The following is a 17,418-nucleotide window of genomic DNA, read 5'->3' as shown; positions in this document are numbered from 1 at the left end:
AAATCATGATTCATTTGTTCAGGGATTATGTGTATATTTTTCTAAGAGTAAACAAAACAGTGCATGATGTAGTATAAGTGAAATTTTTTGAGAGTGTTTTTCATATAACTTCTTCTAATTTGTGTTTCATATAAGTATGGCTGTGAACATGTATTTAGTGCTTGTTGAGGCCACTGTGAGCTCTGTGTTCAGTGGTCTGTGTCAGAGTCTCTTCCTCTTCAGCAGCTGCAGTTGGTTCCTGCTGTAACAGTTCAGTGTCTCTGCAGTCTGACTGAGGAGGTTTTTGTACGACTACTAATCACTGTGTGAACACATCAGCACTGTTAATTTCATGGTAACTCTGACAGTAGTAAACGGCTGCATCTTCAGCCTGAACTCCACTGATGGTCAAAGTGAAGTCAGTGCTGCTTCCACTGCCACTAAACCGAGCTGGTGTTCCTGATTCAAGTGTGCTAACAGCATATATCAGGAGCTTTGGAGTCTGTCCAGGTTTGTGTTGATACCAGCACATATATTCATTATCCAAGATGTCTCTGTCAACAGCCTGGTTGGTTTTACAGGTCAGAGTGACAGTGGATCCTGGAGTAAAAGTCACTACTGGAGGCTGAGTCACAGTCACCTGAGCGCTGCATCCTGCAGACAAAAACAAATCCTTCATTTGTCAACAGAAAGAAAGGAGAGAAAAAGCAGCACATCATGTTTGAAATGTTGCTGAGTGAATGAACCTGTGAAACAGCAGCAGCAGAGCAGCGTCCAGATGAGGATGGTGATGAGAGTCATGCTGGTTGTGGTTTGTGCTGTGTTGACTGACACATCTGAGTGGTGCAGTGTTGAACTCCCAGGACTATAAACCTTCTGAGTTCACTGGAGGATCAGCTGATGATGCAAAGCCTCCTCTCTATGGAAATGATTTCTCTACTCTCAACACACTCAACACAACGTGAGACACAACATCAGGAGGGATTCTGTCTGGTTTTGTATTGTGTTTTTTGATTACCTAAAATTTCTAAAAGTTAAAATATAGTTTCATATCTTAAGAAAATGTGTAAATGTCTGTAATTGTATTTTAAGGAATTTTTTAGCACTTGTTACAATTCAGTTAAAGACATTTTAGAAAACAGATAGTGGGTACATTTCTGCATCATTATTTAGTTAGAACAGAATTTAGAAACAATTTTAGTTCAAGAAGGAAATTCAAGCTGGCTTATTTAAAATCTATTTTAGAGTGATTTAAATATGAATGATGCAGTTATAAAATGTAAATAGAGTGTTTTCAGTGTACAGATGCTGTGTTCACAGTGCAGCAGGTTTTTGTACGGCCTCTTAATGACTTTGTATCACTGTGGTACACATTTGGTGGAGGAACCAAACTCATCAATTACTGTAAGTAACAGACCTTTATCAATTCTACCACATTAAATACTTCACCAAATGTTTCTGTAGGATGTACAAAAATGTAATTATCGTTAGATAAATTAAACATCGTCTACATTTCTCTGCCACAGCATCTTTAAAGCTGTATTATTGTTAATGAAAACATTGTACAGACATTAGAAGCTTTTCATTTATAGTTGACAGTATAATACATGATGCTGATATTTATGTACATGCTGCAGTAGTAGATGTAGTTTGAGTTTGAATTTCATTAGTCTGAAGCCGTGAACAAGAAGTGAAACCTTTCAGTTATATGTTTACATATTTACTGTAAGTCATGTTCAGACTATCGTCCGTTAACAATGAGTGCTACACAAAAAAATACATGACTTCAAATTGGAAAATTAAGGTCATTTGAACCATTTTCATTTATTTGTTACACCTTAATTTTTTTTACCCCTTCAGTAAAATCTTGACATATTCTTCATTTTTATTTTTTATTGCTTTAATTTTATTCTACTGTAATTCTGATTCACTTTATGTCCATTTTACACTTCCACATTTATTCGACATCTCTAGTTACAAGTTCAATTTTGCACATGTGGAATCTTAATGAAAATATGATCATCTACTAATTGATGATGTATCATTACAGAATAATCACTTGTCATTACATAAAGGGGTTGAAATCAGCTCCACCTTCACCAGCTGGGCTTTTTTATTTTACATCATGTCTCCACATTGACAGAAAACTTTGACCTGACTCAAGAATTTGAAGTTGTAATTCTGCTTGTGGTGGATTATGGTATCAGTCGTGGTCTTGAAGTTCTACTCCAGTCTTTAGTTTTGTACTTCTTCCTCTGACTTAGTACATGTTAGCATCAACCTCTGTCTTGTATCATTACTATCTCCTGTTCAGCTCTGTCCTAAAGTGGAAGTTAATCTGCTCCTTGTGTGTCTCTGCTCTCTCCTCCAGCTGGTCCCACGGTCAGACCCTCAGTCTCTCTGCTTCCTCCCTCCCCTGAGCAGCTCTCTGGGGATTCGGCCACGCTGTCCTGTCTGCTGACTGGCTACACTCCTCCGGGAGCTGTGGTGAGCTGGGAGGTGCACGGGATGGAGGTGACAAAGGGGGTCCTGACCAGTTCAGAGGAGGAGAAGAACGGACGCTTCAGCAGCAGCAGCACCCTGACCCTGAGCAAGGACCTCTGGACGAAAGCAGAACTGTACTCCTGCAACGTCCTCCATCATGGCCACAGTCAGACCCAGTCCTTCCACAAGAACCAGTGTGAGAACTAAAGGAGCTGAAAGAAGACACAGACAGGAGCTCTGTCTGTGGAGAGCAGGAGGAACAAACCTGCTGCTCTCATCAATATGAGTTTGAATGTTTGTAGGGAAACTAGATGTTAGTGTGACAGAGAACAACACTGCTGGAAAGAGTTGGACAACAACAACTTAGAGACTCATGTGTGGAGCTCAGTACGTAGATATAAGTGTGTTTAGTTAGTTATGTTGATGGTTGCTGTTTTTGCTAATAAAGCTTGCTTTGATGAAGAATATGATGAAGTGTTGTGGTGTTTTGTTTCATGAAGACTCCAATCAAATCAAATCAAATCAAATGCTTCAGGTATGAGTGATAAGATAAATATATTGTTTTAAATTTATACATTTTTACTGAAAGTACCATTACACAGGATACATGTTGTCACAATAAAAATTAAACAAAAACCGATGTTAGTACACTGACGTTTATCATGTCATAAATCATGATTCATTTGTTCATTTGTTATGTGTCTATTTTTGCTGAGAGTAAACAGAACATGATGTGGAATAAGTCCAACTATTGAGTGTTTTTCACATAACGTCTTTGAAACATTGCTGTGAACATGTATTTAGTGCTTGGTGAGGTCACTGTGAGCTCTGTGTTCAGTGGTCTGTGTCAGAGTCTCTTCCTCTTCAGCAGCTGCAGTTGGTTCCTGCTGTAACAGTTCAGTGTCTCTGCAGTCTGACTGAGGAGGTTTTTGTACGACTACTAATCACTGTGTGAACACAGCAGCACGGTTAATCACATGTCCACTCTTAGAGTAGTAAACTGCGGCATCTTCAGCCTGAACTCCACTGATGGTCAAAGTGAAGTCAGTGCTGCTTCCACTGCCACTAAACCGAGCTGGTTTTCCTGATTCAAGTGTGCTAACAGATTTAATCAGGAGCTTTGGAGGCTGTCCAGATTTCTGTTGATACCAGTGCATATCTTCATTACCATTACTGTCTCTGTAAACAGCCAGGTTGGTTTTACAGGTCAGAGTGACAGTGGATCCTGGAGTAAAAGTCTCTATTGGAGGCTGAGTCACAGTCACCTGAGCGCTGCATCCTGCAGACAAAAACAAATCCTTCATTTGTCAGCAGAAAGAAATGAGAGAAAAAGCAGCACATCATGTTTGAAATGTTGCTGAGTGAATGAACCTGTGAAACAGCAGCAGCAGAGCAGCGTCCAGATGAGGATGGTGATGAGAGTCAGGCTGGTTGTGGTTTGTGTTGTGTTGACTGACACATCTGAGTGGTGCAGTGTTGAACTCCCAGGACTATAAACCTTCTGAGTTCACTGGAGGATCAGCTGATGATGCAAAGCCTCCTCTCTATGGAAATGATTACTCTGCTCTCAAACACACTCAGGACACAATATCAGAAAGAATACCATTTGAATTTTCAGCAGCTATGATTTAAAATATAAATGGAAAACAGTTTTGTTTTGTCTGTTGTCTGACATTTCAATATTGTAGTCATGTTTTCTTCAGTAAGCAGGTCATCTTGTACCCAAACTCATCTTTGAATGTAAGTAGCAGAGGTTTCTTCCATCTCTAGAGGAATGTCTGATGAGAGCGGTGGTGAATAGGTGATGGATGTAGATGCTGGAGACTGTTGAACATAGTGAAGGAGTCATGAAACACTGAGTCTGATAAAAAAAAAAAACTGTGACAGTGACAGCATCCATCTGACCCTTAAATCACATCAGCAAAGAGAGAATACATACTATGCAGAAGTTTGACTGCAGTGCGATTTTTGACTCTGCTTGTTTTATCAAAAAGAAGTGGATGTACTCAGTCAGCTGATTGAACTAAACGTTTGCACATTTGATCAAATTAAAGAAATGAGCAGTGTGTCAGTTTTCTTTATTTCCAAAACCTTCATTCGCTAGCATTTCTTTATTCATCCTCCAGTGGATGTGGTGGGGACACTGGGTAGTCCCACACAGCCTGCAGGTTCTGGTGAGAGACAACCAACACAGCAGGGGCAGCAACTTACCCAACTTATCCAAAATGGTAATCAGAGTTATTGGCAACATCATCTGATGCAGTTTAGCGTGTAAATGCATGAAACGCAGTTGTGACTCTGTGACAGAACTTAAACTCTGACAAGCAAAGGTGCATTAAAGTTATGCAAAATACTTTAAGAAGGCAAACACACACCTGGTCTTGTGAAACTGAAAAAGCAGAGGTGAGGTGGAGCACAGTTTGTGCCCTCATTTGGGCCTTCTTTGTTTTCATAATCTGTCATTTTGATGTACTAGAACCAAACTCAACTTTTATTAGAACAATAGAAAAACGTTGACAGTTAATAAACAGACATAATGGCAGAAGTATGAAGTGCTTAGCTTAAATCTACAAGGAATTCATGGTAAACAGTACAATATAAAACAGATACTTTCAAGTTTTTCATCTTAACTTTCATTTATCATCATCTTCAGTTCAAGTGTCTGGCTTTGAGCTGATGTTAGTCACCACTAGCAGCATAACATTTATAGTTATGATTATTATTACTCATAAGATCGTAGGTGAGAATTGTGTCATATACAATCTCACCGCTAAGCAATATGCTATAGATCTGTTACAATGTTTTAGTTAATATTTCAGAAAATATCAGAAATACAACTCCCATTCTTTCTGTAGTTTGTGTTTTTTCATGTTAAATGAAAATATACACCATATATTATTGCTTTCTTTGATTTCTTTGTAATTCAAACTGTCTTTTGAGTCAAAGACAGTGTGTGAACATCTGGAGGTGCAAAAGTCTGACATATGGAAATCAGGGTTTCACTTCCCTTTTGACTAGGGAGGAACATCAGGATATTTTTGTAAGCTGTGGTTGCGCTCTGGCTCGCCGTGCTTGGTTCCTGTGAGCATTGGTGCATATCATGATCTCCTACAATAGCTCACAGTTGCAACAAGGCAATCTGTTTGCTCCATGTCACAATGACAGACACTTATATTCTCTCATCTTCAGCCTGAACTGCACTGATCGTAAGATTCAGGTTCAAATTCACTGCTACTGAAATGATGTATTTAGTGCTACACAGTCAAATGAATCTCATCAGTTATCTTTTTATGAATGGGACAGAATCAGCAGGGAAACATCATTAACTTTGTTTGTAAGTGTGTCTAAAAAAATGCACGTAATGTTGACCTAATTCCTGGCAGAGGACTTACTGTAATGCCTCATAAACACATTTATTTAAGTTTCTGCTAAATGAAGATGAAATACTTCCCTCTTGTGTTAACAAAGGAGAATTAATTTCAATCATTTGCATCACAGGTGGATGAGATAATATTTTCTTGGACACAGAAAGATAAAACGCATTTAGTAATTTACAGACAAGTCTCTTTGAGTCAACCTTTTATAATAATTTAATTGAGTTTTATTCAATGCCAGAAATAGTTTGTTTCATGAACTACAATACAGTCATTTCAAACTTTTCCATCATTCATATCACACATACACTAGAAATGGAATGTGTTTGGTGAAGCCACAACAGTATTTGTAAGTACTGAGTGTTTGTGTCAACATGCTGAGTACCATTTAAGTGGGTTTTATTGCATTGTGCATCGGTTGAAGGCACATTTAATAAAATCTTAAAATTCAATTTAAATTGTCCAGTGATTGTCTCAACTAGCTGTAATGTGAGGTACAAACCAAACTCATTTGGTACTCCATGCTGGGTGAAACAAACAATCATTTTCAAATACTGAATGACTCAGGTCTGGCTCGAGTGTCTCAGGATTATCAGTACATTTTATGGCTTGAACTAACCCAGTTCAGAAAACCGAGGATGATTGTATACACAAAAACATGCTGAAAATAAGAAAAAAAACAAACAAGAAAACAAAATGGTTTCCTGTTGTGTTAGTTAAAAATATAAAATAATGATATACATACGTTTTTTAAGCCCTTACAAAATTCAAAACATTACTAATACACAATATACAAAAAAGGCTTCCTCCAGTTCAACACACTGAGACACACTCATACAGTATTTGTGATGAACTTGCACCAACTCACCAACAGTAAGGCACCTACTGCAGAACTTAAAAGACAAAGGGAACATCTAGACAAAACATCACAATGAGAAAAACAGAAAGCCTGAGCATTCAGGGTGTGTTTTCATGAAGAGTGTTCAGACGGGTTTGCACAGTCCAAGAGCCTGAGTTCTACAGCAAAGGTGATTGAAATCAGAGCCCAGTTCATCAGGGTTTTGGTGGATGGTAAACAGAGACAATCTAGACCTGTTACCTCTACATTATAAAAGAACTGAAATTTCCATGCACAGAAAACAGACTGAAAAAACATAATCTTGAATCCCACCCCTTCAGTGGGTCAGATAAAGACACTGGTATGGCTTTCCAACTGTACAAAGAGTGCACTATGTCATGCTGGGCCACAGCACAACTTTAGTACACTGTTGTTTCCGATGCCTCTTTTAAAACTACTGGAAAATCCGGTGCAAAACTTGTTCATTGTGCTCATGAACAGTACACTGAGGAATTACGTTTTCGCTTTGACTAAAGTTTATTTTGTCACTTCTCCAGAAATGAATACACAACCTGATTATTTTATAGAATTGAGACACAGCTGTAATGTCTTCCACAGCAACTACCCCTTTCCTCAACTCCTCATTTCCTCAGTAAAAGCTTTCAGAGCTTTGGTCAACATGTGTTAAAGAGGAAACTCTAGCTAGGAAATGTTAATAGCTTTTAGGAGGACACCTAGTGGTAAGACAAGACGATTGGGGATTATGGCATTTGGTGTTAAGACTCTGCAACAATGATCCATCGTTCCTGTTATGGATAGTGTAATAGTAACCTGTGTCAACAGCACACATGTGTTATCACTGTGACAAACAATATGGCAGTATGCAGCTTTAAAACAAGGCACAGAAGTAAGATAAGTATGGCTTCAGTAATGAAACACTATGAAATAGAGGCATTTAGTCACCCTCTGAAAAAAACGTGACCGCTAGCAGGCTGACAGTCATCATACGCAGACCACCTAAAGATGCTGGCTGGTTCGGATGTCACTGCCGTTAGCTCTTCTAGTCTTAGAGACTGGGATTTAGCGATTGCCCTTCATGGCCTCTTTTGCAGCCAGGATGAGTGGAGTGAGGCTGGACAGGGGTTTGGCCAACTTCAAGAATGGATGCTACAGAAAGACAAAGAAATACACATATGCAATATAACTTTAGAAATGCACTTCATTTTTAGAATCAATACATCATTTCAACAAAGATTTCATTCACTCTTCAAACAAAAGAAAAACCTTTGCTCTACCTGCAGCAGTTCTTGGCCTGACCCTCGTTTCTCCACATCCATCTCCAGACAGCGGGACAAGAAGGATCTGAAAACAGGAGACAGCTTCTCTGGACTCTGCAGCTCAGGAGTCCCATTGGTGGCAATTAAATAGAGCGCCTAAAACAAGGAATCAGAAAACAGCATTGTAAGAATTACCTTATTACCTTGTTGCATCTCCAACACTGATCATTTTATAGATTTCAAGGAAGTTATAAAGTGAAGTCCAGTGATGGAAACAACACTAAAATCTGCAAGATAGTTTACGTGGTCACAGCGCTGCTTAGAGCCAAATGCTAACATGCTCAAGAAGATAATGTTCACATGTTAACACTAAGCAGGCATAATGTCTATCATGTTCACCATAACCATTTCACATGCTAGCACAACACACACACTACAAATGAGGCTGATGGGAATGTCTTTTCTTTTGCATGTAGATACCAAGTACTAAGATAGATTTTTGACCAGACGATGGCGCTAGTGGAAAAGTCAATGGATTACAATGTAATGCACAACAAAAAATGTCAACCTCATGGTGGTGCTATTGAAAAAACAAACGTCTTTGAATGACTCAATTAATTTAAAATTTTTAGGAAGCATGAATACATATTGCTAATCCATCTAGAAGTCATTTATATATAGAAACTAAGTGAAAACACTGATATAAGATATATAAAACTTAAAAGTCACCAGGATTTATCCTCTGAGCACCATATTACAACCAGTTGCTGAGATATTTCTGTCTGGACCAAAGAGGTCGACAGACCGGGAGCACATTCCCATCTACAGAGCGATGCATCTGGTGAGTTGCCCATCCTTTACGTGTGGTAGCACGTACTCACCCTGAGAGGGTTCTCGTTGAGATAGGGAGGCTCTCCTTCCACCATCTCTATGGCCATTATCCCTAGAGACCAAATGTCCACTTTGGGTCCATAGGCCTTCCGTGTCACCACCTCTGGAGCCATCCAGTATGGAGTCCCCACCATAGTGCTGCGTTTGCTCTGCTCAGGAGTGATCTGGGCACAGAAGCCGAAGTCAGCTGCAAAGAGAGGAAGTATGATGCGTTAAAATCTATTTATTTTTGGTCCTTACAAAACTGGACATGCAAATTAAAAGACACTTTGTTATGCAGCCAGATAAACACAGTATGATATATTTATGTCTATGTATGCGCTCGCTCACTGAGTTTCACAGATCCGTCCATCCCAAGCAGTACGTTGTCACTCTTAATGTCTCTGTGGATGACCTGGTTGGAATGAAGAAACTCCAGGGCCTGCAAAACCTGCAGAAGCATAAAGAGTTATGAGCCTGTTCATTGAGATTCAGTTTCACTGTGATGAAGGTCAATGAGACGTTCTGTTGATTTAAGACTTGTTTCCTATTCTGAGATACTTCACAGGAAGACATGAGTTTATGTGGTTGAATGGTAATATTGCGGTAATGAAAATGTATGTGCGCCCTTTTCTCTAAAAATACATCTGTTGAGCCCATCAGTGGAAATCTACATAAATGTGAAATAAGGGCTTTAAAAGGTTATTACTGAAATTTTTTGTAAACAGTCTGAGAAGAATCCTACCTCTCTGCAGACGGCTGCAATCTGAGCCTCATCCATGCAAGTCTCTGTCACAACATCAGTAAGAGAGCCACCAGCCAGATACTCCATCACCACAAAAAGCTCGTCTCCAACCAGGAAACTGACAAAGTTAAAATACAGTTAGATTCACAAAGCAGTCGACTCCCAGTCAGGTGTTTCATACGTTAACTGTATGATTGTCTGAACAGTAACAGTGTTACCTGTCTAAGAAATTGACAATGTTGGGGTTCTTCATCTCCTTCATGACAAGGATCTCATTGATAATTAGCTCTTTCTTTGGCTGTTTCTGCAAGTTGATCTGTTTAATGGCCACCTACAAAACACAACATCCTATAAATGTGACCCAGCAGACACACACAGTCTCCCTGGGTAAATATGATTTAAATAATACTTTACTGAAATAATATTAAATTGTTTAAAATGTTTTAAAAATAATCATCGCAAGGAATAATGGGAATACCAGGAATATAGTGATATGCTTCCAAGACACAATCATATCTTCATCATAGAGTTGGGGTAAAAAATAATGTGTTTTTTATAGCGGCAGGGACAAAAGATAAAGTAACTTTACCTCTTGTCCTGTGGCAACATCTATGGCTGTAAAAACTGTTCCAGATGCTCTGAAAGTGAAAAACAACAGAACTGAGAGTTGAAATCCAATCAGGGGCTTTTTTTAACATTCTGCATTTGGTCAGTTTTGCTAACCCATTTCTTGCCAAACTTAAAATTTTATATGCCTAATTCTGACTCACCCCTGGCCGATCTTCTCGTAGCGAGTGTATTTCTTCTTAGGATCTCCAACACTGACAATCGTTCCTAAGAGTCACACAAAAATTGCCAAGTCAGCTACTGGAGGCAAAAACAGATGTGCATCTGCTGGCAATGTGTCATTTATGTGTCTGTGTGTGTGTTTTATTTACTTAGTTTCTCCATGATCTCCTCATCTGACATCTTGCCTCCTTTCTTTTTCTGTTTGTCAGCGGCCTTAGAGGCTGAGTCTGTCTCTAAAGGTGGGAGGGGATCTATCACCGATCTTGTGTACACCTGAAATAAAATGTTTGATTAACACTAAGTCTATAATGAATTTTCAAAGTTGGTGACATCAGCATTCCTTACTGGTTTTATAATTTTTCTAAACCGTGTACTAAATAGTAGTAGCCTGGCGTTCTGAATGCCGTTCTTTTCTAACATGAAAGCATAACTCACTGATTTTGTGTGCTCTGGCCGTGGCGCCACAATTGGAGGTGGAGTGTCATCATCATCATCATCACCATCCTTGCCACTTGATGCACCAGTCATCGTACCCTGCTTTCCCGGCTGCAACAGCAAACAGGAGATAAAACAGAACAGGAGGCAGAAAGTTACTGAATATATTCAATAATACATTCAATGTGAAGTTAAGATCAAGAGTACAATTAGTGAACTGAACTACTCACCGACTGTGTGTCTTTATCTGAAAGACAAAAACAAGGCAGTGAGGACAGAGGACTGAGTTTGCAGTTACAACGCAGGACTTTTAATCTTCCGTTGAGAAAAAACAAACTGACCCGAGGCAGAAAAACTGAGGTATTTCTGTTTTCCACTGGTGGAATCGTAGAATTTGAGGATGTCGAGAACAGCCTGAGGATTCTGTTTCTGTTCTGATTTGCTGATGTTGGAGGTTTGAAGGAGACGGGCCCACTGCTCCGGCATGCCCTGGACAAACAGACGTGCATGCACAATTAAAAACATATACAGACATCTACCTATGAGAGAGAGAGATGGAGGGCTGGGCGTAGCGGAGTGGACTGATTTTGCATTTTCTTGCTTTGATTGTTTAACAAGTTGATGTATCATTATTTATGATATATTTGTCTCTTTTCTACTGTAGAGTTAAGCTCGCACAGGCTGGAGACAGAGAGTTGTGACGTGTTCAAAGACTGCAGGCATAACTCAGTAATCTAACAGCAATACACAAGAAATGTTTAAGGAACTTGTATGTTCAGAGTTGAATCATCAGATGCTGGATGTGTCAGAGAGTCATGTTGACACATATTATATATAATTGTGTAACCTGGAACTTAATAGCTAAACTGCATTTAGCAAGTTAACATAAATTAAATTTCCATTTATACTACACTGCATCACCAACTCACAGGCGCATATTTCTCAATTTAAAAAATTAAAACTGTGACTTCCTATTTATATAGTTGGTTCTGGTTGAACAGAAATAACAGATAAGTAAATATGTTTCCTATCAACCGAGTTAGGTCTTGACATTTTTTTAATTAAATAGTTTGACCTTTTGACCTTACTTTCTTGCCAAGAATAAGAGAAGTTAATTGATATAATTTTCATATAAATAGAGGAGAATTGTGAACTTTTTAACTTCTGCAAATTGTAGATTTTACAGAGCAGCTATTTCACTCCTGTTTCCGGTCTTCAAGCTAAGATAATCTAGGCTAACCAGCTGTTGCCCCTCCGAATCAGTCATTTGAAACCAGCAAGTGGTAATTATTGACCTCTGATAGACTTAACACAGGCTTACGGATGGATTTACAAGTAGCTGGAACAACCCGATGAAAGTCTGTAAGATGTCACAGGTAGAAACTGGCATGTTGCAGAGTATTAAGGATGGACACTTACGGTGAACTCTCCTGTGACAGCATCAAAACCCACATGGATGGTGTGTTCAAAGTCAGATGGGGAGGATATCTCGGGCCTGTCCTTATCCTTGTCCTTCTTCTTGCCTCCTGTAGGCAGAAGTCAACAGGTAAGTGTTTGACGATTCAGTGTCATGAACGTGGTCTTTCGCTCTATGTGTCACAAATCACTCACCTTTTTCATAGGCAAAGATGGAGATGATCTTGTTCCTGGGCTTCTTCTCCTCTGGTACAGAGGGCAGTGGCTTCTGATTGGCTAGCTGGGGGTCCTTGGCTCCTCCTCCTTGGCTACTCATCCTGACAGGGGGGGCGGGGGGCTTGTCCTCACACACTCCGCTGTCACACATCTACACACACGTGCACCTGCAGAGTAATAATGAGGTGCACAAAGTCAAATGAATCCAAGAGACGCAGCAAGTAAGGCTGTTGCATGCAGACTCGTTGGTTCACCTCTTCCTGTTTTTTTTTTTTCACAATGCTACCGAGAGCATTACGATAGCCCCAAATGCTAGAGAGGAACTGCTGCAAATCAAGCAAAGTTTAGGCTACATTACAAAGTGAAAGACGCAAGTGAAAAACAAATTAAGAAAAACTCACACAGACCTCATCCATGCTCAAATCAGTGGATCAGCACTGAGTGTTGGAGCCAATGGAACACAGAATGTGTGCAAGAAGCAAAGCCGACTGGGCAAGATGACGTGTTGAGTCTTGCACACCGTTACAAATGAATGAGGAAGGAAAGGACGTAGTGAGACAGAGAGGGAGAGAGAGAGAGAGAGAAGAGAGCTAACGAAGTAGTGCGTAAGAATGGTAAGACAACTCGGGTAAAACGAACTGAGCTGTGTAGTGTGAAACCTCAAAAGCACCATGAAGACCACTCTACTGAAATATTCGATCCATGTATATCTACTTTATAAAATCATATGTTAAACCTGCAGTTCGGGTTTTTCAGCTTGTGACACCTTACACCCTATCATGATATGATTCAATTACTTGAAGCTTGTTGTTTGTGGTGCGGTTGAAGGGCACCACATTGTAAACAGAGGTCAACAAAAGAGGTGGACAAAAGTGTCAGAGGGGAATGTATACTTATCATTTATATACTTTAATTGCAGTATCTTAATTTCTTAATATTTCTGTACTTTTATTTGTGCTCCATTTCAAACTTCCATTTGCATCCAACATTGGTATTTTTATCAACAGTATATACAGGATATGAGTTCTTCTTTTACCACCAGTAGACACCCTCTCATTCATTACCCTAATATGGTGAAAACCGAGATTGTACACACTCACATGTTCAGACATAGACATGTGCATACACAACTTCTTCAACCACAAAAGCACCACTTTCAGTCTTGCAGAGCTAGCACTTCGATAGACTCTGAGCTGCAGCCTACATTTTTGATGACATCACAGAGAGGAAACAGGAAGCAAACAAAGGTTTCCTCACTTTTTGTGTCTGACCGCTAATGACACAGCGCATGTTAAACCCGGGTAACAAACATGGCTCAGGTGGGTATGACCTCTTCTTTACACATAAACTTCTGTAATCTGTTGAGGTATTGAGAATAAGCACTGCAAAAAAAAACCTAAACCTAAAATCTAAGCAAGGCTCCATATATGAAGAAATCTTATTATTTACTGCCTTTGAAGTTATGCAAAGCATTTCACACAATCTGGTTTGTTCTGTGTCTGAGCTGAGCCTTCATGCACCCACTGTACTGTCTGAAGTGTTATGATGGAAGGTTTCCCAGCTATAACTGCTGCCGACTCTGCTGTGGATGGATGTGTGCTACCTGAAGTGGTTTCTCACACTTTAAATGTACACTGATCAACAACTTTCAAATGTGGGACAACTCAAATCAATATATAACACAACCCCAAGATCTAGTCCACCCACAGAATATGAGACACTCCTCCACCCCCCACCCAGCTTTCACTACATCCTCAAACATGGCCTCAGTACTATCGACTCTTTCATACAAGCCACCAAGAACTGACCTGTTTGTTGCCTCTCCCGCGTCTTACGGAGACCAGGTGAGCTGTTGTAAAACTGTTGTATTCCCACAGAGTGTGTGCTCCTACTTCTCTAGTGCTCATTTACCTACTTGTCTGTCACGGTTTGCCTTCCCTCTCTTTCTCTCTTTTCACCCTTCTCTGGGCAGGTCTTAGCTGGCTGCCTCATACCTCTGCAATCTGGGATGGGACAAGTGTATTCTTGCCCCAGCAGGATAAAATTAGCCCCGCTATAGCCTTAAAGTGCGCTTTCAAATTCACTGTGGGAGTGTCTGTGTGTTGAGCTGAATGTTAGGTGCAGGCTGGCCCGGCTTAGACAAGTTGTCTCTTGGTAGGAATTCCATAGCTGCAGGGCGTTAAGAGGCAAGTTGTCCAGTTAATTACAGCAACACACATACACACACACAAGGCTCCTCCTCATGCAGGCCTGCATCTTTCACACACACATTCCCAGCCGTGAAATGCATACTACCAACAGAGGGTCCATTGTGAGCTCTGGACCATCAGTTACTCTTTGCAGCCACAACCTTGAGGTAATCAAGCAGGTGCACATATCAGGACTTTAGGCTACATATCTCTGTGTTTGTATAACTGTCCACACCCTAGCACTACTCAGATGAATGGAAACACTCGCTTGCTCTGAACAGAAACTGTTGATCATTGAGTAATTACCTAAAAAGACGAGTTTGGCATTTTAGGAATAATGTTTATTCATTTCTTAAAGAGAGTTAAGGAAATGAAACCTTATTCTTAAACAGATAGGAGAATATGTAAATATAACAGTGTGGCTGGGATTGGTTAAATATTTACTGTACAGACATGAAGCAAGTTCCCAACGTGTTGAGTGAATGTTAACGTCTTTAGAAATGCTGATTGCTTTTACCCATTTCATATTAAGATATATGTCAGCAGCCACAGCATGATTAACATGATAAGTCAGAATCAAAACCATTTCCTTGCATCACATTATTATATTTACATTTTAGATTTTCCCTCGATGATTTTACAGTGAGTAGTGAACCTCAATATACACAAACAAGTCTTCAAATAAATGCTAATGTTGCCAACTGTTCCTGTCAGTATCTTTTTAGCAGTGATGATATGTGGATATGCCCCCTTTGCAATTGTAAGCTACACTTTTCCTTTACTGAATTCCAACCAGAATATTTTACATGCACACAGCCTCCAAGTGCATCTGTTTTTAAAATCACAGCAACTCTCTTTTGACCGTCTCACAGCCTGTCACATCCCTCGGGCCCTTATAAATTTCTATTCCTTATTCTCCACTGTCTTGCTGCATATGAGAACTTTCTATTCCCTGTGGTTGGGCAATGTCAAGGGAAGCCCACTTCCTCATCCTGGAACTTCCCCAGCCACAGAGGTTCACAGAACTGCGCCAGCCAACCAGAGTGCCACAAGCACAGCCACCGAGCTGTTTACAGGAAGCGGACAGCAAGCCTTTTGTGTTCGGCTTCTATAAAAGGAAATTCTGAGGAGAACTTCCTGGAAGGAGTGATGAGGCTCGCAAACACACGCATCACCCTCTTCCACTCCCATTCATTCACTGACACAAAAACACGAAAGCCACACAGCCACACAGCCACACAGCCACACGCGACAACATACATGTACAGCATATACATGTACACGTACTAATAAAGTGTGTGAGCTCACTAACGTCTACAGTCAGTCCACTGATTATAGGTCTAGGCAGTAAGTGAAGCATAAGCACGCTGCCCAGCCGCACACCCACACTGAACACCTTATCCTGTTATTCAAACAGCTGCCTCACCCCTGTGTCAACATCATGATGGATCAAAATGAACCAACCTGGCAAAGTGAAGTCCGCAGCCGCTGTCACGACTTGACTCTATAATTTGGACCAGATAAAAAAACAAGGCTCAGAAGTCACAGCAGATATGTGTTAGTTTCTTGTTGTAGTACATGAATGACTGGTTCTGTGTGCTGAAGAACTGAGAAATCACAGTGGGTTGTTCACTATTTAACCACTGGTATGTAGTATTCACAGATGTCGAGATTTTTAAAGATACAAAGGTCATGAAAGTCGCACATTTCACCAAAACTCAAGTAGCTTGTTTTGGCTGGTCAACAGAATAAAACCTATATATAAAATATTCTGTTTACTGTTACAGCAAATCTCCACATATCAGAAGCTGAAATAATCTAACTATGTTGTGTAAAAACCTTCATTTCACACAATGCTAGTAGAAAAATGCTAAATCCCCCCCTTGTCAGAATACACCTTAAAAACATGACTATGTCTAATTTGTATGCAAATCATGCTACTCATTTAAAACCCTGGAAATACAAGGGATATATGCATCCTCTCATATAAACATAGGTAAAACTCTACAATAAGAATACATTCATAAGCACTAAGTAGTGTTTATTAATTTAAAGAAACATATATTAAAGTTGACTGGATCATTGCTGTGAGATCAAACCACACAGGAACCATAAACAGGTGTTTACAGTAGCTACATTATTCTGGATGTATGCACATTATAATATAGATGACAACCATAGTGTGTGGATGAGTTCATATTTTAAACCAGCGTCTGAACTTAATTCCTATGAATATCACATTTTATTATAATACTACGATGTCCCTGCAAACTGTGATTCCTTTGGGTTCAACTTAAGATCTCAGTAGCACCAGCATCTGGACCTCCAGACATGACACAGGAAAAGTGTCTCGTCTATTATGGGAGAAAATGTCTGACTGAATGCTTCGTGTGCCAAAACTTACTGGTGACTAAACGTTTACAAAAAACTTGGGTGTAGGATAAGACTTGGATTTGCTGTATTGAAGAAGCAAATAAACTCACCGGCTTTCTGTGAACCGCAGATAAAACGAGCCACTGCAGCCGAACTCCGCCCGGGTCGTGCTGAGTTTCAGCGCGGCCAAAGCTCAGATTTGACGCCGAGATTTCACAACTTTATCTTAATGTGTGTGAAAAGCTATATCGTTTGAACTCACGGCACTTTATTCCCCTCTCCGTCCCCCAAAGGACTCGCTCAGCCTGGATCTTTGCTTGTTCCGTGGAGGAACCTGGCGGAGAGGAAGCGGAACGTCGTAGAAACAAACCGAGGAGTCGGAACCTCGCGGCTTCCGTAGCGCTCACATGGACAAATTGATCAGGCGCGTAAA

At 40.1% G+C, this 17,418-nt stretch overlaps 1 protein-coding gene and 2 gene segments (V, D, J or C); 1 reads left to right on the top strand and 2 right to left on the bottom strand.

Moving 5' to 3' along the window:
• Window positions 1-283: 283 nt before the first annotated feature.
• On the bottom strand, window positions 284-1,263 carry LOC113148694. The segment is given in 2 exon segments: window positions 284-633; window positions 726-1,263. Coding segments are annotated over 2 exon segments (390 nt in total).
• LOC113148706 lies at window positions 1,263-2,930 on the top strand (the record flags this gene model as incomplete). The annotated part of the segment is given in 2 exon segments: window positions 1,263-1,383; window positions 2,351-2,930. Coding segments are annotated over 2 exon segments (441 nt in total), but the record flags the coding sequence as incomplete, so codon positions are not given.
• A 3,105-nt stretch (window positions 2,931-6,035) lies between these two features.
• LOC113148213 (serine/threonine-protein kinase PAK 2-like) lies at window positions 6,036-17,342 on the bottom strand. Of its 5 annotated transcripts, XM_026339810.1 has the most exons (16): window positions 17,096-17,341; window positions 16,077-16,116; window positions 12,403-12,590; window positions 12,211-12,317; window positions 11,133-11,280; window positions 11,022-11,038; window positions 10,792-10,902; window positions 10,506-10,629; window positions 10,338-10,401; window positions 10,157-10,205; window positions 9,786-9,898; window positions 9,568-9,685; window positions 9,174-9,273; window positions 8,834-9,030; window positions 7,971-8,108; window positions 6,036-7,842 (listed from the first exon to the last, which is right to left on the bottom strand). In XM_026339810.1, exons 3-16 carry the CDS (start codon window positions 12,572-12,574, stop codon window positions 7,756-7,758), a joined length of 1,545 nt encoding a protein of 514 aa, XP_026195595.1. In that variant the 5' UTR covers window positions 12,575-12,590; window positions 16,077-16,116; window positions 17,096-17,341; the 3' UTR covers window positions 6,036-7,755. The 5 variants fall into 5 exon arrangements, with proteins under 5 accessions (XP_026195595.1, XP_026195598.1, XP_026195596.1 ...); XM_026339813.1 differs by lacking the exon at window positions 16,077-16,116 and having other exon boundaries at window positions 17,096-17,342; XM_026339811.1 differs by lacking the exons at window positions 16,077-16,116; window positions 17,096-17,341 and adding an exon at window positions 14,232-14,921.
• Window positions 17,343-17,418: the final 76 nt, after the last annotated feature.

Source organism: Anabas testudineus, chromosome 22 (genome assembly GCF_900324465.2).
Source record: "Anabas testudineus chromosome 22, fAnaTes1.2, whole genome shotgun sequence".
In the NCBI taxonomy this organism is placed as follows: domain Eukaryota; kingdom Metazoa; phylum Chordata; class Actinopteri; order Anabantiformes; family Anabantidae; genus Anabas; species Anabas testudineus.
Note: the sequence above shows the minus strand (reverse complement) of the source record. Positions and strands in the feature narration are given on the sequence as shown.